The sequence below is a fragment of the Falco cherrug genome, chromosome 9 (genome assembly GCF_023634085.1).
Source record: "Falco cherrug isolate bFalChe1 chromosome 9, bFalChe1.pri, whole genome shotgun sequence".
NCBI classification, from domain to species: Eukaryota; Metazoa; Chordata; class Aves; order Falconiformes; family Falconidae; genus Falco; species Falco cherrug.
The window spans coordinates 46,359,521-46,383,469 of NC_073705.1; the positions used below are offsets into that span (position 1 = coordinate 46,359,521).

The 23,949-nt window shown below is 39.1% G+C and overlaps 1 protein-coding gene across 1 annotated transcript in view; it reads left to right on the forward strand.

The window, feature by feature from the left end:
• The first annotated feature begins 2,430 nt into the window (after positions 1–2,430).
• LOC102047268 (rap1 GTPase-GDP dissociation stimulator 1-like) overlaps positions 2,431–23,949 on the forward strand; it is a 34,226-nt gene continuing 12,707 nt past the window's right edge. The window contains exons 1-7 of the mRNA XM_014286880.3: positions 2,431–2,611; positions 16,226–16,336; positions 17,183–17,305; positions 17,468–17,593; positions 19,755–19,883; positions 21,110–21,235; positions 21,876–22,019. Of these exons, the coding sequence (XP_014142355.3) occupies positions 2,608–2,611; positions 16,226–16,336; positions 17,183–17,305; positions 17,468–17,593; positions 19,755–19,883; positions 21,110–21,235; positions 21,876–22,019 (763 nt within the window). The 5' untranslated portion in view covers positions 2,431–2,607. The remainder of the gene's footprint in view (positions 2,612–16,225; positions 16,337–17,182; positions 17,306–17,467; positions 17,594–19,754; positions 19,884–21,109; positions 21,236–21,875; positions 22,020–23,949) is intronic.

Consider the following 23,949-nt stretch of genomic DNA (forward strand, 5'->3'; position numbering starts at 1 on the left):
CCCTAAGGACCAAGCTGCATCGCTGTACGGGCACACAACAAGTCTCAGACCACAGCACATTGTCCCTCTCAGCAGTGCTGACCAGCTAACGCTCCAGCAGAGCAAAGCTTGGGCCTCCCTCACCAGTGGAAAATCACTGGGTCCTCTCACCACCTCTGCCACTAACCCTCCGCCAGGTTACTGCCCAGATATTTTCTGATTTTTCAGTTTGGTTGTAAACTTTCCCAACACAAAAATACCTTGCTGTGCATTTGTACGGTACCTAGCGTAATCAGCACCTGATGTTGGTAAGAACCTTCTGCAGTGCCTTATACCAGGTTTGCAGGATTATATTCAGACAGAAAAAGCACTTTAGCTTGAGGGCACTATTCTATAAATCTGGATTCCCATACTGTCTTATTTTGCCATAATCTTTGTAACTGATTAGTTTGTGTATAAAATCACCGTTCATTTCAAATGGGATTTCCGTCCCTGGCTGCCTGTCAGTGCTTTGTGCAATACTATGAACCTCTGTTTTTCCATTAGTATTCACTGCAGCAAGATGATGAATGACACTGAAGATGAGTTTATCTGATGTGATTTCTTACTTGTCTTCACCCATTTACTGTATACCTCATTTTGTTTCCTTTGTTATCTTCAGTCTTTTACAAAGGAAAGCTTTTTTTTTTTTTTTCTTCCTCATTATTACTGTTTTCTACATATCCGTGAGCCTGATCCAGTGTTCCTTTGAAAAAACTCTCATTGACTTCAAAAGACACTGGAACTTGCCCCTATGGAGATTGAATGCTTCTGGAGGCTGAATGCTCCTGGCATACTTAATATTGCAGTAACACCACCTACTTGTCCCCTCTGTATTTTGTCTCTTTTGGGGCTTCACAGTTTACCATGCCTGCCAATAAAATGCTAACATTCACCCCTCTTGCGTGCCTTTCAGAAGTGTCACAGCCTCTGCCCACGCTGACAGCACATGGCAATCCTGCTTCAGGCTCAGCTGGCACCATAATATCAATAAAACCCAGCACCTTTAATATCCCAAAGCGGTCAAGAACCAATTCATCTTGTCCACCCCTGAACTGGCAGGAAGATGTGATATGCAGCTTAACCCATGACTGACCTTGGCCCCTTTCAGGCAGTCAAACATTCATGCTGTATTTCTTCAGTATTCATAGCATATGTTTTTTTCTGAATGTGCCAATGCAAATGACTGATATACACATAAGCAATTTTCCCCATTACAAGATGTCACGTAGCAGTCTTTACCTTAGGACTTTTCCAATTCATTTGCAATTTTGCAAAACATGTCATTAGGATTGGGGGAAAAAAAAAATCCTGAAAGCATTCAGCTTCCCCTCCCTCTCCATAAGCCCAGCCAAAGGGACCAGCTTTTTAATTATCTAGCAAGAGTCAGTAAAATGTCCCATCCTCCTTAACAGGATCCGCAGGCTCCAAACTCATTATCAGATTGCTTTTTATCTTTAAGAGTCAGCAATTTAAGCTCCCTCCAGTGTTATAATCACCATAGCGATTATAGCTCCACAGTGCAGCAAAGTTTTAGAACACTACAGATTTGGAGCCCACTGTTACTACCACAAACACTGCGATACACAGCCGTGGCCAGGCAGCACCATACTGGGAAGCTCAATCTGCTTACTGGAACAATCTTTAAATAGTATTAACTGGCAGACAGTGGTTCCTCTAACTCATGCTGCAGCAGCGTTAGGGGGTTGTCATGCGTCCTGAACAGAACACAGCACATAGTTCGTAAGCCATCATATAACTGGCTCTTATTTGTTAGAGGTTCAACTCTCCGATAAAGTGGGCTGAAAAAGGCAACAGAAAATGTGTACATTTTTTTAACTACTGTTCAAAAAACAGCATTGTTTTTTCAATAACTACCAAAAAAAAAATTACTAAAAAAAAAACAAAACCAAAAACAAAACCACACCACGATAAAATAATAGTAAGCCAGAGATCACAGCTTCAGGCTCTAGCATTATTTTTATGGAAAAGAGCGCTCCCATTTGTCTCAGCTACATAAACTTGAAAGGTGAGTGTGAAGCAGAGTAAGATGAGCTTGCATCAGGCTTTCTCAAGAACTCAGCACCCATCAGGCAAGATTCAGGCATCGATATAGTTTGGCTAGACTTTATAGAAGTAGCTTCTAGGAGCCAAACACTTTTTAAACCTGGCTGGTGTACCTAGATGCCAATGAAGGATCTGGTCTCTCTTAGAAATCTGTCCCTCGTTAGATTCAACAATCACTCTTCTGAATGACAATAGAAGGAAATTCAATATAAATTATTTTGAAGATCTGAAAGATTCTCTCCCAGCATGATAATTACTGTGTTTCCATTGCTGTTAATGACATCTAAGAACTGGAAACACAAGCAACAGTGGAGGATTAAGTAATTACAGAGTATTAGATGCATTTGAAGAGCAGGGTCACAGAAAAAGACAGAAGAGAGTGAGCATGCTGTGGGCTGCTCATCAGCTTGAAAGCTATAAAATATCCCCTCGTATTCACAGCTTGCTAGCTGGGAAGGACAAAGGCTCACAGTACAGATCAGCTATTCTTTATTGTCCCCATTCTGGAGAGCTACAGCTTTTATGGGTAAGTAAAGCTCTTGTTAACTATAGATAGATATGATCTCTAACGTGATTAATTTTCTCCCATATAGGAATTGTAAATGTATAGAAATAGAAAACTAATTTAGGATCATTAGAAGTGTAGTTCTATGACAAATGCAGTATTATAGGTGACCTGAAATTCTTGTGTGTCTTATTTCAAACAATATGTAACACTTAAAAGTCATATGAAAATTAAGGTTTGTTTAAAGATCACTAGAAAATTATGAGAATAGCAATGAAAAATGAACTTAAAGCACTGGAAAAATGTGAGTACTCATGAATTTAAGTATTTTGAAGGGAACTAAAATTCATCACGCTCTATTGACAGTACAACACACATCAAAGCGAAGCTGCGCACAAACAGGTCTGCATTTTGTCAAGTGCTACTGAACAGCTGCATTGAAGCGGGCCGGCCTTTGAATATGTTTCTCTATGACTCAGCTCTAGGCCTACATAACCAAGGGCTTACACTCCAGCTTTATGACCACGCCACACGAAAGGAATGACATTCACAGTGGATTTAAAATACACCTTTGAGATTTTATTTCCACTATTCTCCAGATCATTCCAAGGCATCAGGTAACTGGATCAAAGGGTTCAGCCTTCCACCTTCATTCACATAATGGTAACTTACTCCACAATTAGATCTCATGACATCAGTGGAACTAATCTTAGTATTACTCAACATGTTTAAAGGTGAAATAATTTGTCTGAGTATAACAACTGAGCAGCTACTTAGAGTAATCACCCTCCTAGTCAATTAAGTAATTATTCAAGTGAAGTTAAACATCTCAATAGTTTCGGAACACTGATAAAAAAGCAGGTTTAAATTTAATTTAAAAGCACCTTAAGCAGTCAGAGAGATGGACAAAAGATGTAGGTGGACTAAACCAGTATTACACAGGCACCGCTTCTGGCTAAACCAGCTCAATTTATACAGAATTACTGCTGTAGGACTGACTTTCTAGTGTGATTCAGGTAGAGATAACTAAACTTTGTGGATTGTTTCTTCTCCTACTCCTACATAGTTTATGTGTACCTGTCCTGCTTTCCAAACGTTCCATTCAGAAGACTTACTCTTTTGAAATATTTGTTGATTGTGGCTAAAAGTGCTTATTCCCACTGTTGTTAGTGTTCTTTTGCTCTGTGATGGTCCAAGTAACTTTTAATACCCATTCATTTTAAACTATCATTTCTGTGCTTTGGGATCCCCTTCCCCTTCATTGAAAAGGCTACATTAAGGAAATACAATATAGTGCCACTTGGAAAAAACTGAATTCTCTTCTCACTATTCTAATAACAAAATCCACTTTTTTGGGGAGCTACTTTCTAATGAAGAGCATATTTAAAATAAAATCCATACAGAAAAATTACTTCATTCAGGACTCAGTCCAGTAAAAGTATTATGACAGCATAATTCCTGTTTGTAAACTGGTGTGGGGACTTTCCTAGGGCCCCTTATAGACTGAAATGTAAAATTATTGTTCTGTTTACTTTAAAAGTATTTGGGAATAGAAGTTGCTCACCTTTACTGGAATACATCTAGAAACTCCTTCAATGACACCAATTCCAGAAAGAAAAAGGAAATGCTTATCCATTTAAGAGAAATTAGCCCATGTTACAGATTATAGAATAATTCACCTTTAAGGCAGTAAGAAATATCACAAATAAATTTTTCTGATCAGCACTGTTCAACCCATTTGTCAAAACATTTAGCAACCCAAAACTATTTCATGAAAAGCATTTCATCATTCTTTAACTTTGCAAGAAAAAGTAGAACAATAAGAAGAAATTAGTCACAAAGTACTTAAAAATGCACAAGCTCACCACAGCAAAAGAATGTTATGACTTGTGTGCAGACACTTCCTTCCCCCCTTTATTAAACTCTTCCTTTTCTCCTTTCTCCAAATCCCCTCCTATACACTTCAATATTAAAACACTGACTTAGATAATTTCTAACGACTGTAAGCATTTCTTCCAGGCAAACAGAAGTGAAAGAACCTGCAAAGATTTTTGAATGTGATAGTTCTAGGCACTGTCAAAAAAGCTCGTATAGTGTGTTACATAAACAGAAGTTTGTGCATTAAAACCTCATTGCAATATTCAGCCCAGAAAAGACACCCAAGACAGAAGTCATTCATGTCATCTTGTGCAGGCTGGAGCTATTGTAGCCATTAAATCTGTCTAAAATGCTTTAGAACTGATTGTGGGGTAACTGCTTTATTGAATTTATTTCATTGATACAACCAGGTTTTTTTTCCAAGATGTCAGTCTATATAAGCCTGCTTCCTTTCAAAACAAACAAAAAAGTTACCCAAATTGAATTTTCAAAAGCATTAGGACACCTGTGCTTGTCTACATACCTTTAAATCTGATCCTTCTTGCTCCACTGGGAACAAGCACTGAAGTAGCACTTTATAGGCATTGATAAAGTGACGTACCGATGAGCAGATTCTGCTGAGCAACTCAGGTTTTGGAGCACAGGACTAAAATATAGGTTATATACTGCAGCAACAGGTTACTTGTATTAAGCACTGACAGATCTCGTAAGGCCATAATTTTTAAACTATGTGTCAGACCTCAGAATGATCCTCTTTTCAGTATGAGGTATCTTCTACTGCACAAAAATAGCCACACACACCCTCCACTAACTAGGAAAAAAATAATCCTAGCACGTCCATCATGAATCAACCTTGAGGCTATCTTCCAAGGATGATCTTCCCATCCCTATGAAGTTATAAACAGGTCAAATACACGTCTGGATTGACACTATAATACTGAGCACTACAAAAGCTTCAGACAGTGCCCACAGGAAAAGTTGCCAGAATTTATGCAAGTTCCCACTACAGTCTGCTTTATTCTGGAAACTTCAGATTAGTCAAGAGCCTCACTAACTACACCATAGATCGTGTAACAGCCTTCTCAACAGTGCAGAGACAAGATCCTCCTCCCAGCGGCTTTTCTCCAGATCTTGAGTGGAAAATGGAACAAGCAGTTAGCATGGACAAGATAGGTGGAGGAGGAGTTGCAGACAAAAGCTCTGTCCTTTCAAGAATCTAGAAATATACTCTTTTTTTCGGCACTGTACCAGAAAGCAAAGAAGAAAGGAATGCCCCTTAAAAGTCTGACAACGTAGCTTTGTACTATAGCCTCCTAAATTTACATGATACACCCACCTCAAACAGCATTTGTCACACAGAAGTGGAACAGACAAACGCTCGGGCCTGTGAGTTCCCTTGCACAGACAACAGTAATTAATTAAACCCTAGAGTTCAGGAGTTTTAGTCTGGACTGTAAGACCTTTGTGTTGTGCCTGTTTAGGTGGAATCCAATAATTGAATGTGCCTCATAACTTATCATCTGTCCATGTAGCTCCCACGCTACCGGGCGTGCTGGTGGGGCCTCCTTGCTCTGCCAGCCACGCCACATGATGGGTTGCCACTGTTTGGAGCCAGTCCTACTCCCTGGAGTCTACCTGGTGATGCTCTCTCCACTGCAAACACGCCTTCTGGTTTCAGTTGTGCATTGCCGTGCTCCAGCAATACCTGTACACCAACCAAAACATCTGCAATCAACCAGCTGGCTTTGCAACAAGTCCCTGCGGAGAACGGGATTACACACACTGCCATGGCCAGGGATGAGACTTTTCTGCTTCACTGCAGAGGCAGCAGACAGCTGGAGCTGAGGGATGGCACATCTTCCCAGCTATCCAGCCCACCATTCCGCAGTCTACCTCCTACACCTGTCAACAGCTTTTCTTACGACAACGCATATGACTGTTTAGCAGGGATAGTTGAGGACTGGGCTGATGCTTTGATACCAGCACAATGGCTTATTTTTTCACAGCTGATCTTTTACTTGGCTGAAAAACCCCTTGTAGGAGTTGTCAGCCAACGGAAATTAGTGTTTTCTCTGCTATGGAGTCTAATTGGTTTTTCCTCCACTGACAGCTCTTCAAGCTAAATTTAGGGAGCCAGGGAAATTAGACTGAACACTATTTGGCTGAAACTACGGCCTACTTCCCCATACACACATAATGACCAAAGGGAAGGGTTCCTTTAATTCCTTTTGTGCAGCAGAACTACAGAATGTGAGCAAATAGCAAGCCTATCATATAAAAGATCTATGCTTAAGATGTATATTAACCGTGTGATCAAAGGTACTTTTAGAGGGCAACATCACTCACAAGAAAATGCAGAAAACCAGATCTCCAGTGAGCAAGAAAGGCAGAGGGATTTCATTCATTTCCATAAGTCAGTCAATTTATACCCAGCTGTCACAATTTTTCTGATTACTTTGCTGCTCACATTGTCCTAGTCAGCATGTAGCTTTGCCAGCTCTGACAATTTACCCCTGTGCTTCACAATACTTGGTGAAATCAACACCTTCTGGAACTAAACAGCTATGGAAAAAGCTGAACTTTCATTTAAACCAGAAAGTTTCCTGACCTGTTGTTTACAAAGAAAAACCTGAAAACATGACCCAAACTGTTGCTCACAGAAGAGGAAAGTAATTTTAGGTGCATTACTCATTCCTTTTGAGCATAGTACATTCGTTCCTATTCTTGCAAGTCTGATTTCTAAACCCGAAAGCTGGCGTTCCCCTTCCCTTGCATAAGGAAGGAAAGCATCTGGGAGCTCAGGCTCTGCATTAGCCTGTGAAGCTGTCACCTGTCAAACAGGCCTATTCCATAAGCACCAAGTGTCACAGTTAAATTACCAGGCACGTGAAATGGCGCATACTTCTACACAAGTTTAAAACATTTTGATTCCTTTACGCTAAAGTGAATTTTATTCCTATTCTCCATCCCTCAAAAAAGGACTAAGTTTAGCAGAATATGATTAAGCAGCTTTTCATGCTACGGGTCATCTCTTCAGCACATATGTTCTCCCTGACTGCACTCGGCTGGCTTTCTTCCGACTTATCTCACTGACCTGTTTTAGGTTAATCCTAGGATAATCATATTTTTCCTCTTATCTGTTTTCAGTCAGGGTTCTCCAGCATTTTTCTTGATGACTCCACAGGGCACAGCGTAAGCCACAGACCAGCAGGAACTGCTTTCTACCCCTACCTCCCCCCTGCCCTCCCCCCCCCTTTCCTGTATTCCCTCCTTGGTGGAATTCAGTTATCCAAGAATAAATTTGCCAAGGAAAAGTTGTTTTCCTCCTCCCAATCAATCTCCATTTCACAATCAATTGCTATTTTTCTCACCATCAACAGCGTATTGATGTGTGTTACCACAAGGAATATCAGTACCCCCTTTTACCAGGGCCCCTTCCTCTGAGCCTGAATTTCTCCACTGCAAATTTCTGCAAATACAATCTTCCCATCATGAGAAACATGGCTGAGTCTCTTGCTGTTAACAATGAAAAAAGCCTTTGTTCAGGCACTTACAACTTTATACTTCAGTCATTGCACTGTGAAACTCTCAGCTTCAACCATGTAATTCCCATCCAAATAATCCAATATTTCTAGATCTCCTTTAACTGCCTAAATTTTCAAGTTCTTTGCTCACTTTTGTTTTTCTTAAGTTAAAACTATGCACAGGTTCTCAAAGGATAAAATTTAAATGCCTTCCTGCATCAGCATACTCTCAACCATATGATGAAGTTGTCTCCTACCACACAATGCAATCATATTGTTAGTAAAACGCGTGCTCAGAAGCGAACCCCTCTGTCCACCCATCTGTTTTCTAATACCCCTCTCTGAACATGCCTGAAAACAAACCTGACATCAAAGGCCAAAGGAGAACTAAGATTTCCGGACAAACTGCAGGCCAAGCAGCAGACGGACAGTAGGGAGCCCTTCAGAAGTAAATGCTGAGTGTGGTGGTGATCAGCAGCTGGGAGAGTAAGGAACAGTCTAAGGCCAGCTGATGCACATCTTGTAGACATACTGACACCATAGTGAACTCCCTCTAATACTTGCTGCTCCCCAACCCCTTGCAATGCTCTTCTGTTTAATGGTTGGTGCTCAGGCATTAAAAATTCAACACTCAATATCCAGCCATGGCAGCCAGATACTGACCCATTTGTGTTCTACATCTATTTTCTTTTTCTACTTTACCACTAGGTAATATCCTATTATTCTTTACCTCTTTTTTTAAAAAAAATAAATAATGCCACACATTACAGCATGTAAAGAAAGAGTATTTGTGGCTGTCCTGGCTGATCTATGACAATTAAGAGAATTTTAGACATGGATTATAGAAAGCTTTCTTAAATCCTTGAGATTAATAGAGAACGTTAGTGTAAGTACTAGCCAGTCAGGCTTAAATTCCTGTTTTTATCATCCCTTCCACCTGCAGCTCAGGCTAAACAATCAAAATCTCCTTAAAAACTCGCTGCATTCTCATGTTCTTTGAATAGTAAAAAGTTCAAAGGCGCATCCTACAGGATCATAGCCACTGAACAATGCTCAGAGGAGTTCAGTATGGGTCAACGCAGTCCAGAAAGGTTGCAAAAGCAATGGGCAAAGGCTAGTTTTTGTGGACAATACACTGGGCTTTCATCTATCTTTTTAGTCTTTGGCAACTGGCATTTTTAAAACGCGCTTAGAAACTGTACATATTTGTCCATTAACAATGAGAATATTTACCTTTAGTCTAAACCCGGATAAGAGAATATTCAGATTCTGAGAGGGCAGGAGGAAATATTTCAATTCCCAGATAGCAACATGGCTCCAGTTTTCTAGGACAACCTCTACAAGCCATCTAATTCCTACCCCTTTTCCTCCTTGGAGGAGGTTGCTGCAGGGTGCAGGGGCAAGGCAGAAAGGTTATATATGCCCCACATGATCATAAACTACAGGACTGTCCCGGTTAATTTAGAGTTAGTGTTAGGTGCCATTCCAAACAACATCTTAGATTTCATCCCCATGCTGCCATACACATAGGATCGAGCCTTAAGCTCAGTTCAGCTTAATTAAATCAAGGACATTCCAGTGAACATCCACCAAGAGAACCACAAATTAAAACACCGTCTCAAGCTTTCAAAAGTATTTAAAGAAAAAAAAAAATTCTGCTTTTCTAATTTAAGAATTTTAATAAAGCCAATGTGTCCACAAAGTAGAAATCCTTTCTTGTCCACAGATGTTTTCTGTCAAGTAACTTCCATTCAGAAAAAGCTAAAAACGTCAAAGGAATCCTTAAAATTTACTTTCATTGTGAAATCTTTACAATTACAGAATAGACAAGAGTAATCAACCACACTTCATAGAGAAACAAGTGTAAAAAAAAGTCAGGTGATGAGCTGCTCATAATTATATCCCCTGTCATCCTTAGGATATTGGTTTTAAAGTCTCTCCCCAGCTCCTTTTTAATCTAATGATTTTTTTCTCCTACATCTCATCACCCTTGAGTGCAGTGACAAAGACACAAAACGTATCTTTTAGCATGGCCATAAGTGACTTTTCATGGAGACATAGATAATAGCTTAGCTGATTTATAGGACAATTTCCTTGCCATAGGTTTGAAAGTCTGAAGAGATGGAGGAACTATTCTTTTCCAATACTTTATTTCATGCACCAAGATAAGATAGTTCTATTGGAAAGCATGTAAGTCAGCCCTGTCCCAAAACAGTTGCATGCCTTTCTAGAGATGGAATACAATAATTCACCACTGGAGAAATTAAAAAACCTTTCCTCAGATTGAATTGTACCTTTCTCCTCCCTTTCCTGGTAGGGCCACCACAGTCAAAAGCAGCAGTTTTTGCTTCCCTTGGTTACAGCAGAACTGTTGTAATCATATAGCTGTACCATTCACAGTCGGCAGGAATGTAAGTATTTCACCTTGGAGGCTTTATTTGCTCTTAAGACACATATGCTGACCAGCCCTTCTAGATTTCTCCATCTCCAATTTACATCTTTTTTATGTTTCATTATAAAATAAATACAATAGCACATTCTTAGATGAGGAGACCTGGAGCCTTACTTCTATTACCATTGCTAATTCTTGTACTTAGCATACAGGCACATTTGTTACCATAGGTTTATATGGGTGTTGACATGGACCAGGAATTATTTTTGTTATTTCAGGGAAGAGCATTAAAAAACACACTGCGAGAAAACAGAGGCTTACAGTGACATGATTTTGCAGGCAGCCACATGAGTATGAATGCAGGTCACCTTCTCATTTTGTTTATTATTAAACTGCTAGACAGACCAAAAAGCTATTTTCCAGTATTATGACTTGAAAGTTTTGTTTCTTCAGGTCTCCTCTTATGCCTTCCAGCTACTCTTGACATGCAGAACTCTAGCAGTTTATCAGCATGGACTCTTACTCTCAGCTGTTACACAGGATGCATTTAATGGAGACTTGTGCTCCCTGCCCTGGTGATACAATTTTCAGAAAATCAGAGACAAGAGAACAATGATTTCAGAGACAAGAAATAAAAATGTGTTGTTTTCTCTCTCAATCAAAAATTACTTTGTGGAACTCATTACTAACGTGTGTTCTGGAAGCTAAATTCAACAAGCTCAAAACAAATACTTTCATGAATGTAAGTGCAATTAAACAGGATGAAACTTCCAGCAAAGAAAATCCCTAAGGAGTTGAATACTAAAAGTTGAGAAAGCATAGCAGGGAAAGGATATGTACTGTCTTCTTTTACTGGTTTTTAATCATCTATTACAAGAGACATTACACTGAGCCAAATGGACCTATACTGTAAACAGTTACCACATCTTTATGTTCTGGAAAATCACATTAACCTGTTTTCCAGCTTTGAATAATAATAATAATAAAATCCACAGAAGAATCATCTAAAATATACTAAAGGTAAGAGGCAGAAGAATAAGTTTAGTATGTGAAATTACTAAAGGAAGAGGCAGCAGAAAAAGCAGACACACAAGACTCTGCATTCAACTGGACTAATTTGTTTCAAGCCCTCAGACTGGATCATACTGACTTCACACTGCTCAGGATCCAAACAGTAATAAGTGACAGCAAATGTAGCACTTGGCATTGCAACATAAGGTCTATATTTCCTCTAGAAAAAACGAACCAAACAAACAAACAAAACAATCCAAACCACAAAATAGTTCCTACACGTGTGAAAGGGTAGAAAATGAGAAGAAAAAAAAAATCAGATAAGGCATTCCTGTTTTAGGGAGTGCATAATCAGTCACTGAATAAGAGAGATGTGTGAGATTCCTTCTCTCTAGGTCCCTGAGGACTTCATAGGTCAAAACTTGTGCTAGGAACTGGCACAGCAATAGTCCAAGGGATCCAAAGAGCTCACACCTCATGTTCTTTCCCCACTGTAGAAGCCAGATGAAACCTCCATGGTCCAGAATGTTTTCTGCGTTGTTTCTGCTCTCAAGATGATCCAAAACCATCTCCCACAGCGGAAGTCTGGTTTCTGTGCCTTTATTTAGTAGCTTATGCACAGATTTATGTGTGAAACAATAACCTAACCGTTCAGGTAAAGGAGAGAAAAAAAAAAAAAAAAAAAAAAAAGCAGCCTTTTGAACTTCAGTCTCCAGGGATTTTTAAATTCAGGCCCTGCAGGTAATCAATGAAAATGTAAAATTAGAGCTTTCCAGGACAGAGCCCGAGTCCATTTCCCCTATTTCTACAGTGAATTAAAGCTGATCAACAATATTCTGATAAAAATGCTGATTCAAGAGAACAAACAAAATATTTCTTAGGAACGTTTATTCTGCTAAAACCCTCCTCAGAAGGTAGGCGGGCAGGCACTCCCACTGCCCAACAAGCCCGCTAGCCTGGCTGGCTTCTTTCCAGCTTGCCGGGCAGCAGACCAGTATGCCAGGCAGCCCCCGGCGGCAGGGGGAGAAGCACATTTGCAAGAAATCTGAAACAAATTGTTCTGTTTTGCCTGAAGTTCCACCTCATCAACATTCTGTTCCAGCACAGGATGAGACAAAATGTCAACACCACAGAATTTTACACAAAACAGAAATATCCTTCTCTGGACAATTTTAGTCACAGTCTGTATGTGTGCCTCTCCACAAAAATAACTGTCTCTTCTGACGTCTGCTTTAATTCCACTTTAAAAGCATGGATTTAAAGGCAATGAGTATTGAGGAATCAGTGCCATGTCAATAAAATTAATCAAGTTTTTATAAACAACACGTTTTATAACGTGTTTTAAAACAAGTTTTATAAACAAAACAAAAATTACATGATGAAATTCTGAGTACCTAAGAAAAGGGTTCAGTATTTTAAGAGTGTTACAGTTAAACACTGCCTTCCTGCAAAACTTTTATAAAAATAGCTCTTCAGTCAGCTACTTGGTTGAGTCTCCTGCTTATAGCACTAATTTCACAATACTACAGACTGTAACCAGAGAGATATTTTATGAGGACTTTGTCATCATGCATATGGTGTTATTCTACTGATCTATTCCCTGGAAAAATAACAATGCACCTGGATTTCTAATTACCACTATACCAACCTAACAAGTGACCAGTAATGTAGCCTGTTCCCTGCTATTTGTAAAACCACCTCCCCACCTTAGAGTGCGCGATTTGCCTTTTCATCTTTCTATATATACTAACTGTATCAGAAACGTAGTTGCAAATATCACTACTGTTCTAATTAGAGGAGAGAGTACTACAAGTTAAATGTATTACCTCATGCCAACACATTTTGGGTCTTCATTAGGACGAAGTCAGAGTTCAGCAAATAATTCATTCTCACAGGATCCTAACTTATTTGATGTTGCTCTACCAGCAACTGTAGCCTTCTGCCCACTCCCACTGGATCTAGTTTAAGATCAAAGCTGATTCAACTGTCAGGTTGCTCAGGTGATTTTTTTTTTTTTTTCTTGCAACCCCCCCCTGTTTTCTCCATGTGTTTCATTCATGCAAAAATCATTTATTCAGCAAGTTGTGGCAGGAGAATGTGGACAGAAATGGAAACATTATTTTTTTAAAGCAGGTCAAAAGATGTACAACAAGGTTAATTTCCATATACTCCAGGAGCTTTCAGCCTGTTCTTATTAAGAAAACGGCAACAAATCTGAAGTCATCTATTTCTTAAAAAAGCCATTGATCTCGCATCAAATTTATGCATGGGTTGCCCTTAGCACATGATTTTGAAGAGGCCACAAAAGACAGTTACTTTGAACTACAAAGCCTTTCCACAAGACATCAACACATACAGCTTCAGTTTCTTAATCAAAAAAAATAATATTGACACTTCCCCATAAAGATTTTTAACCTGATGAATCCATTCATTTTTCTACAGACAGCATCTTGTTTAAAGCACAAAACCAAAATTGTTTTTCTTAAGTAACAGCTTTTGATTTTTTTTTTAAACCAAATAATTTTTCTTCTCAAAGGACAGTAACAGCCTTTAATTACATTCTACTTCCCTCCCTTTAATTCATCCTCTCTTCAAAACAACTCAAGACACTTCTGGTTCCTCTGAAGTAGATTCCTGTATGCACTAAATTCATGGCTTCTACTTTTTAAAACAACACCACATTAACCAATGGACACATTAAGAAAAGAGAAAACAGTGAAGCCACCAAACAACAAGTAGTATGAATTATTAATCCTGGGCTGAAGAATTTCTAGACTAAAACTCATAACTCATCTTTTTCAATGAAATAGTTTGTGAAGTAAAATGCTATTTTACTACAGTTTTGGTAGCACTTTACATTATATTCTACTATAATTAACTACTTCAGCCATCAGTTTTCCCAACATTATTTCTTACATTCATTCAACCACTTCAGGTCTTTTCACTTTAAGGAAGTAAATGGAGGAGCCTTCAGATTGAAAGGACAGAAGATTTAGGACAAATCAGTAAAAGAAACGGTAACCAACTGTCATGACTGGATGTTATTCCACAGAGTTTAAGGCATTAAAGAAATGAATCATCAAGTCACCGACTGTGATATGCAGAACGCCATTTAAATCAACTACAGGATTAACAGGGTGGAAAGCAGTTAAGGGTGGCATGAGTTTACAAAAGCAGTTGCAAGGAATGCAGGAATTTAAAAACAGTAAGCTGATATCTGCATAGGTAAATTGCAGAATTATAGTAAAGTATAAAATTACTAAACACAGATATGATAAAAAAAGGAGAGAGTCTCCGACTTCTGTGGAGGCAAGTAATGCTCAACCTCTCTTGCTTTAAATGTATTTTTAAGGAGCTGGCAAGAGGGTGAATAAAGGAGATACTATTAACTATGCATTTCAATTTCTACAAGCCTTTCAGTAAGGTTTATCATATACGCTATCTTGGGGTTAGAGATAAGGTTATCTGATGAAGTTTGAAGGGCAAAATAAAGACAGCTTTCACAATAGAGAGACATAATTATTAGAGGTTACCTTTGCTGGAACCTGCATCATTCAATACATTCATAAACAATCCAGAAATAGCCGAATGGTGAAGAGGTTTTGGATTATTTGGAGTACACAGCTAAGAAGAACTGCAGACAGTTGCAGAAACATATTATCATCCTGTATAACTTGGGACAGAGAGGCACATCAAGTTCAGTGTCTGTAAATACAGAACACAGATGGGGAAAAGACGGCCTAATTATGAATCATGGTGGGGATCTAAATTAAGTCTCTCTGCCCAGAAGACAGAAAGTCATTGTGAATAGCTGCACAAAACACATCCTCAAATAGACAAAGGATTAAAAGAAAAAACAAACAAACAAAAGAAAAACCCTATCTCTGTCTTAATCCCAGTCCACCTATATCTTGAAAACACTTTCAAATTCTAGCTCCTCACCTAAAAAAAAAATAAAAAAAATAAAAGTGAACTGGAGAAAGATTGAGACAAGTTATATCAAAGCTTCTGTAGAGGAAACGTTAAATGAACTGGCAGAAGAATTACAAGGGAGGGTTATAATAAGAATCCATTTAATCATGCCAAGTATGGGAAAGGCAAATAGTGAAGCATCTTTCCTTTCTCTTACTACAGAAACTCAAAGGCTATTAGCTTTGAGCTTTTTGGTAGCTATTTTAAAACAAAATGAAGTACCTGTCTTTTACAACAGCGAAACTGTGGAACTTAATGTCATAGTGTGCTAAGGAGATAAAAAGTATGAATTATCTTAAATAGGCAATTAAAAACATTATGGAATACAAGTCCATCAAAATGTATCAAGTGCATCGATGTAAATACAAGGCACATTTCCAAAAGCCAAGGTTGCCAGAAACTAAGGGAGAAGTATGTTACTGTATCTGTTTCATGCTTGCATTCTTTCAGTGCCTGCTACTGGCCACTATCAGACCAGATACACATGTAATCGAACTGCAAGTGCTATGGTTAGGGTAAGGAGACACTTAGAAATCACAGGCTCCATTTGGGTTCTCTAACTATTCCTCTCCCCTCCCCACTTCAAACTCTGCCACAGTTACTTTATATGTTGGTTTATTCTTCCAGATGTAATTTATCTCTGCACGTCTATACCCGCACAAGAGCTATGTGCTAAGAAGCAGATGGAGCCTTTGCCCTCACACTTTTGGATTAAACGAGTTATTTAGTGAGCCTATTTAGATCTGGACCCTTCAGGACCTGATCTTACGGTCAGCCATTGTCACTGAAAAATACCAGAAAGAACTAAAAATATTGTCCATACAGGCTCACCACAGTTCTCTATACCATTCTGTTTAGAAACCCTGAGTCAGCACCTGGAGTACCTTGGGCTCTGCGGAGATGACCCAAAAGCTGAAGATCAAATCCTTGAAAGTCTGAACAGGATTCTGCTGGCTCTTACTGAAGACAGCTAAGTATCACTCCAGATCACTGTTTGACCCTTTGCACAATCCAAAAGCATTCACTGAAGGTTTTCATCTGTTGTGGTAATCTGTATTACAAGTGACTGCTGCTGGAAATATAGCTGCCCTCAGCCTGTTTTGCTGCTATCCTTTCTCTTTGTATACTCATAAATCAACCTGTGACCAGATAAAGCTACTAGTCACTAGAGCACCTGAAGCTGCAGAGAAATTCCAAAGTTAATATTTTATTTCCTACAAACTCCTAGGATTAAATTAGAGTGACCCTATCGGTTAGGAATTTTAAAAAAGCAGTTCCTAGTTTCCTTATAAGAAAGTCCTTAAGGTCTCTGCACGTTCTCCTGAAATGACATAAACCTGCATTTATTTGGATCTCCTGGCAGATGGTAATTTGCTACCTTAAGGACAATTAGCCATATTTTTGATGAAAAAAGGCTAAGGGAATTGACTGCTCTCATTGCTGGTCTAATAAAAGAAGATGTGCCTACCTACAAAATGAATCGCTAGGCCATACCTCAGGAATAGTCTTAATCCCTTACTTCCCATGCCTTATGCAAGCATCCTTTTATAGTCAGAGAAGATGAAACTGCCTTCCTCTTTGCTTTGCCACCTGTGCTTCAATTCCACATGAGGCAGAATAATCAACTGGAATTACACTTGCTGCAATTCAAGCAGATGACTGCTTCCATATATTTAGACTAAGCCTTCAAATACCTTGTTAAATCAGAACCTTGGATCCCACAGACGTCCACTCAGAATTCTAGGAAACAAACAACATCTAAATAAAACAGCTGCAAACCTACTGCAGGTATTGTTAACACTCTTATCTTTACAGAGCAGAGATCCCTCAGCCTACTCAGAGAGAGCGGAATCTTCCTAACATTGGCAAAAATCCTGAAGGGCAATCCACGATGTGCAGTGAAAGCAGCCCAGGTGCTTTCAGAGATAGCTAAGAATGGTATGTTCTACTAAAGTGTTACTACAAGACATATTACAGCACATTAGCTGTACGTTTCCACTCTTGAGTTTTGTTTCATGGCTACCGGCTACTGGTCTTAACTGCAACTGTTTCATTCCAACATGGCAAAACCCCACAAGTTCCTCTCCTTTACCTACACAGAGGAAATGAAGAAACCATGTATTGAAGCAGATTTGGTTCCAGTTTTGATACCTTTGCTGGAGAGTACAGACCAAGAAATGTTGCTGCATGCTGGGAGGGCTATTGGCCGTATCTGTTATGATAATCGTAAGTATGGACTTGCCAGAACCCTATTTTCCCTAGCTCTAAGGTATTATAACCTGTAACTCTCAGCTTTATGAGACCTGAGCACATAATGTACTTCAGCCTCCAGTTAAACATACAGTTTACACAGGTCACAGACACCAGGCTGAATGCATCCCAAACACCTCCAGAACTCTGGGCTTCCCCCTATATTTTTGACTTCAAAGTAATACATCTTTGTCAAAACTGCTCTGCAAGTACAAGAGTAGCAGAGCCTCATATATACCTTAATCTTGCAGAACTGCCTTGGGATCAAATCCTGAATGGTTTTGTCTTCTTTCAGAGTAATAACAGTGTCTATAAAGCAAAGCACTTTTTTTAAAAGACTCAGAAAAAGCATTACTGATATATTTATCTCTGCAAGGAATTGTCCTCCCTGAGGACCATTGCTTGCATATAGGAGATCTCTGTGCTCCAGATTTTTCCATAAAGCCAGTACACTAGCTTGCCTGTTGGTCTCAAGATTTAAACCCTTTCCATTTACTTGCCCCAACAAATTAAGACTTTTTCTACCTTTAATCCCCAGACTGACCAAAATTATTTAATGCATACTGGAGGTAATATGGAACTTTTTACACCGTACCTTCTATCTATTTCCTTCTACCTTCGACCTACCTTCTCTTACCTTTCTAGCATGGACCTGCATAGCTTTACCTAGAAAGCTATGGTTTTGCCTCGGCATTCTTCGCATAATAGGTACTGTATAGATTCTACCGGTCCCCTGCAAGTTATGTGTATTTGCAGCAATTTTATAAAAAACTTCCCCATATGATTACACGCAAGCCTCATGCAACTACCGTAAAGCCAGCATTACTACAGCATATGGCCATACTCCAAATCTGCTTCACTTCTGTCAGAACCAGGCCCAGCATAGATTTAACAAGATGACTATGACTTTAAGATATGTGCTTTAATAATTTCTAACACAACAATAAATACATCACAGAAAAATTAACTTCACCGATTCCCTGACTGATTCCCTACAATTGTGTATGCTGCAACAGCACTCAGGTACCTTCTGGAGTCTGTCATATATGCCATCATCCATGTTTGACTAGTTCTCAGCAAGACACTGCTGCAAAAGCCATGTCACCATACTGTTAAGCAGCCACTGTCCAACTTTGTATTTCATAGCTCTTGGCATTCTTAAAGTCATTTTAGATATTAAGCTTTCATTCTTTACAAGACAAACTACAAAAAGAAAATGGATTATCAGTGTTTTCCTCAGCAACTCTACATGTGGGTGGAGACAACTGTAGTTAGTATACTAAAACCAGGATCAAATTAGTTTTTACTTACTGTACTTCACTGACTTCCCTTAAGGGACATGAATTTACACCTGCTTGGAAACCTTATCAGCCCATAAAAATCCCAATGATACCTTGAATTCAACCACTCTTCATTCCTACATGCTGATCAGCTAGCATTCAAAACACTGAAAGAGGATGATTCCCCTGGATCAACTTTAAAGCAGTCTGTCTCACAGTGATTTCTTGTAATAGCCCAGGTATTTGTAAAGTGTCTTGTTTTACAAATAATATTTTTTTTCCTTAAAAAAAGTAATTCTAACATGCAAAAAGCAGGTATATGGACATTTGCTCTGAGTCAAAACACTACTGATCTCGGAAAGCAGACCTGTCACTAGACCATGCTTTATCCTGAGTTTCCAGTCCCTTCCCTCTCCCTGCCCTTCAGAACAAAAGCATCCACAGGACAAGGCTGAGATTCCCATTCCCTGAGAGAAATAAGCCAACTGTCTGTTCCTCACTCAGTTTTCAGGTACACACCAACAGATACAGCCCATCAGAACTTGCATTAGTAGCTGTAGTAGTAATAGAGATGCTCGTGCAGTTGGCTTTATGTATTTTTACAGTGGCTTAATTCCTTCAGTCAAAGCAGAACCGGGAGGTTTAGCAAAACTGCCCTGAACCTGCATTTCTCACACACATGCATTCACTTAGACCCACAGCACAAAAGCTGTATAAATTCTAACAGTGTGTGACAGAACCAGACTATATTGCTGCAAACCATCTCAGCTGGACCCTTTTTACTGATCTAATTGGACCCCTATAAAAGGGTCCCCTATATATTGGTCCCCTTTAACCTCTACGCTTACTGTTACCAGGGGATCTTCAGGAAGAGCTGGTGAAGGCAGGAGTAACCACATCGCTAGTCCGAATATTAACTGATTATGCAGACAGTGAACCCCTTGTCCACGTTGATCTACTGGCCTTATGCAATCTCGCAGACCTTGGTAAGTAAATGTTTTCGTATCTTCAAGTAAAATATCATCTTCACACTGTCACTGCCTTTCTATGTATATGCAGAACACCCACAGGTTTTTGCTCTGGGGGTTTTTTGTCTTGTTTTGTTTTGGGTTTTTTTGTTTCTTTTTTTTGTTGTTGTTGGGTTATTGGGGGAGGGGTTTTGGTTTGGGGGTTATTTTGGTTGGTTGATTTGGGTTTTGGTTGTTTTTTTTAAACACTACTGATACCTAATCAGGGACTGGCCACCGTATCTGTATTGGATGCTTTGTATTTTTCCTGGAGTACCAGCTATTGCAGGTACTCTATTAACACAATTAAGATTTAAGAGACAAGTTTTGACCCAGAAAAAAGTACAGAGGGCATAACTTTATGTAATAAATTGGCAGTTTCAGCTATGTCAGATATGGTATCTTAAGTATTCATTTATTAAAATTTTATTTAATTATTAAGTTTGTATACCTTAATGAAACAGTTTCCCTTTTCATTTATGCAATTTTCAAACCAAAGGTGTCCTCACTGATTTAAAATACATCTACCTCACTTTAAACAAGTTGTGACAGAAGAAAAAGACCAAGTAGAAAACTATTACCACGCTTCGTATATGGTCTAACGACAATTTGATTTACTGCTGCCTGCATTTAGGGGGAGGGAGAGGCAGGGAAGTGGGTATGGTACCACACTGTCACATCATCCTCCAGTGAGGTCTGTCCTTTGTAGATTTCACATTACTTAATACCATACTCCATCCAAATCTGTACTATATCAGATACCAGCAAGCTTCCAAAGAAAAAAAAATTTTTTTGTTAACATACATCCTGTAGATATTTAGGATCCCAGCAAGACTAGATGCATCTAATAGAGGCAAAAAATGTACTACTACAGCCAAGTAGCATGTGCCAGTTTGATGTATTAAATAATCATACTACAGATGGATTCATAAAAGTCAGTGAAATTAAGCCAGGATTAATTTGAAAGCTGTTATAAAGTCACAGCTACAGGAATTACACAAAAATGGTGTTAAAGAAAGTGGGGGGAAGAAGGGATGGAGTAGAGTTTTGCTATCTCAGTGCTGTCCAAAGGGACTGAAGTGTCTATAAGAACAGAAAAAACATTCAAGACCAAAGTATGTCTAATCACTTCAGAATATAGGGAGATATGCTTTCAACATTTAATCAGATAAACATTCCAAATCCTGACTTTATCAAATACACAGATACAGCCAAGGAAGCTCTAAGCAAGACCAACATTGCTGAACAGCTGGTGAGACAACTGAGAAGAGCAGCGAACCATGAGAGGTTAGAAATTGTGTTTGACGTCCTGCAAGCACTTGCAGAAAATGGTAAGGCTCCTTTCAGCCTGGGGGAATGCGGGGAGACTGGGTGCTGGCACTTAGCTTCAGCCCCAGGTTCAGTGTTTGCCATGGGATCCTACTAATGGAACCAGCAATCCCTTCAGTGGAAATAAGACACAAGAACATACAAAATTCTGGCCTAAGAAGGACTTTGAAGCTTAATAGGTGAGGCAAAAAAGAAAGGAGAGAGAGCACAGCATTCCATTCCGTTTCAGCGGATCCATAAGACAGCAGATTCAAACCAATGTTCTCCATGGTGCTAAGAGGAAAGCAGACTAGACAGATTGCTTTTTATTAAAAAAAAAAAAAAAAATGACAACAAAGTAGCATAGAAGATGTCTGTTCTAAGCAGTGGTGTAACAGGCACCAACAAGAATCCACTAAAAACGTCCGGTTAACCGAACAGATCTTAAAAGAAAAGAAAACCCATGACCAGTAATACAAGAAATGTCAGAGATCAATTCTGCCTTGGTGTTATCCTACCACCAGAACGCTCCTTACAAATAAAACCAAAACAGTGACTACGTCTGAAAAAAACACTGGCTAAAGTTCAAGGATTTAGCTTCCTAGTTTGAAACACTTCAAAGACCCAAGAAGCTTTAGTGTGCTTTTACTGTGATCTCTACAGATTCTCTGAAAGTGCAGCTGGTGGAGGCAGGGGTGCAAGAGGTGCTGTCCGAGATCCTGCTGAGGCTCCAGGGTAGTTCACAAGCTGAAGACAGGTGCATTTTGAAGGCTGCATCAGATCTCATTGTCTCTCTGCTGCTTGGAGGTAAAAACAAACAAACAAACAAACCAACCCAAAAAACAAACAACAAAAAAAACCTCAGAGTACTGACAGTCCAGATACTTAAAGAAACCACACCAGAAAGTCTCCTTAGCAGAGAAGTTGCCATCTGCTCTGTCGCTTTCATCTCCTTAACAGGATCACGAAACAGGGGGCAGATGTGTCCCTTAGGGGAATTCTCAGGCACCACGCTTTTTCATTTTATAGGAGCCTAGTACTCACAGTGCCATGCTTTCCTTCAAGCATATGAGTATGTTGCCACAGGTCATCTAACACCACTGCAACCACTCCTGCGCAGCACACGAACACAAGCACTTCAGGTCGTTGTAACTGTACCTGTGGTTGTCAATGCACACACTGCTTCTATAACTTCACTTTCAAAGCTGCCCTAAGAGCTGGTTTTTAAATTTAAGCTAATCATCAGGTTAAGTTCACATGGTATTCAACTACTCATGTTTCCTCATTCACTATTCCAAATCTGTGTACATAAAAAAACTTGGATTAACAAATGAAATATAAGAACTTTCTTATAATGTAAGTTCTGCACCTATTAGGAACAGACTACATACATTGCTGACCTAGATTTTTCACTAAGTCTTTAAGCTGATTTCAGGAATAACACAAAAAGGCTGAAGACCTAACAACAACTTAATTTAGGGAGCCCTGCTATGTTGCATTTTGGACAATACAGGTTAAAGAATAAAACATCAGGAACGGGACCACTTAATACTGCATCCCATCATGCCCAATCCCAGAGCAACCAACAGTTTAAAAGTTTTAAAATATTAATAACAACAATCTTAAGTCATCATTGATTTGAACTTCCCCAAAGGCAGACAGAACAGTTTACTTTGGGGCTAATTACAAACAGACATGAGATGTCCCCCTCTATTTATTGTGCAACAGACAAGCGCATACAGAATATTTTTTTTTTTTTTTTCTTTTGCTAAGGGATGTGGCATCATCTCCCAGAACACTGGTACTTGCATCACATCTCAATACATGCAGCTACAGAGACAGGAGCAAGGGCTATTGCTAATTTTACAAAAAAAAATGGTAAGGTTGATTATTCTCTACCCTTCAAAGATGGAAAGCCAGTGTTTGTGAGTGGAGAAAAAAAACAATGCTATTAGGTTTCACTGCTACCTGGCTCTGAAATGGTAACATTCTTGCTTTTCTGCAGATGCGCATACCTTTAAGTTACAGATGCTAATGATATTGAAGCAGTTTGAAGGACATAATACTGAAAAATGAGGTAGTTAGGCATGCGAGTTTTGCGGTTTTGTGTTGGGTTTTTTTTTGTTTTGTGTTGTTTTTTGTTGTTTGTTCTCCCCCCGCCCCCCCCCCCAATCACATATTATTAGAGGCGAGACTCTAGGAATGTTTCACAGCAAATATTTGTTAGAAACAAAAAAAACCCACAAACAACACACAGTTATTGATGTTTTAGATTTTAAGTCACCTTTAGGAAGGGAGGGTTATTCAGACAAATCAGGGGAAAAAAAGAAATCTCAAGATAAGTCATTTCATCTTTTACACTTTCCAATTATAGGAAGCAATGAGCCTTAATACTATGTGGAGAGAAACACAGATTCCTGGAAGGCATGCTGTGCCGAATCAGTCAGCAGACAATACCCCACCATGTTTTCTGTCCTTTCTCACAGATAGCTACTGTACTGGGTTCAAACTCAATTAACAAAAAGGAACTTTTTCAACATTGCTCAACTTTCTGCATTAATATGTGCTTAGTTATCATAGAAGATTCCCTCACATCTGTCTCAATATTTAGCTAGTCAGTCTAATGCATCTGGACATTTTTTTAATTTGTTGGGGGCTTTTTGCTTGTTTTTAGAGCAAGCTATCATACATGCTCTCCACCTTCCCACTCCCATCCTTTCTTCCTTGTCTTATACCT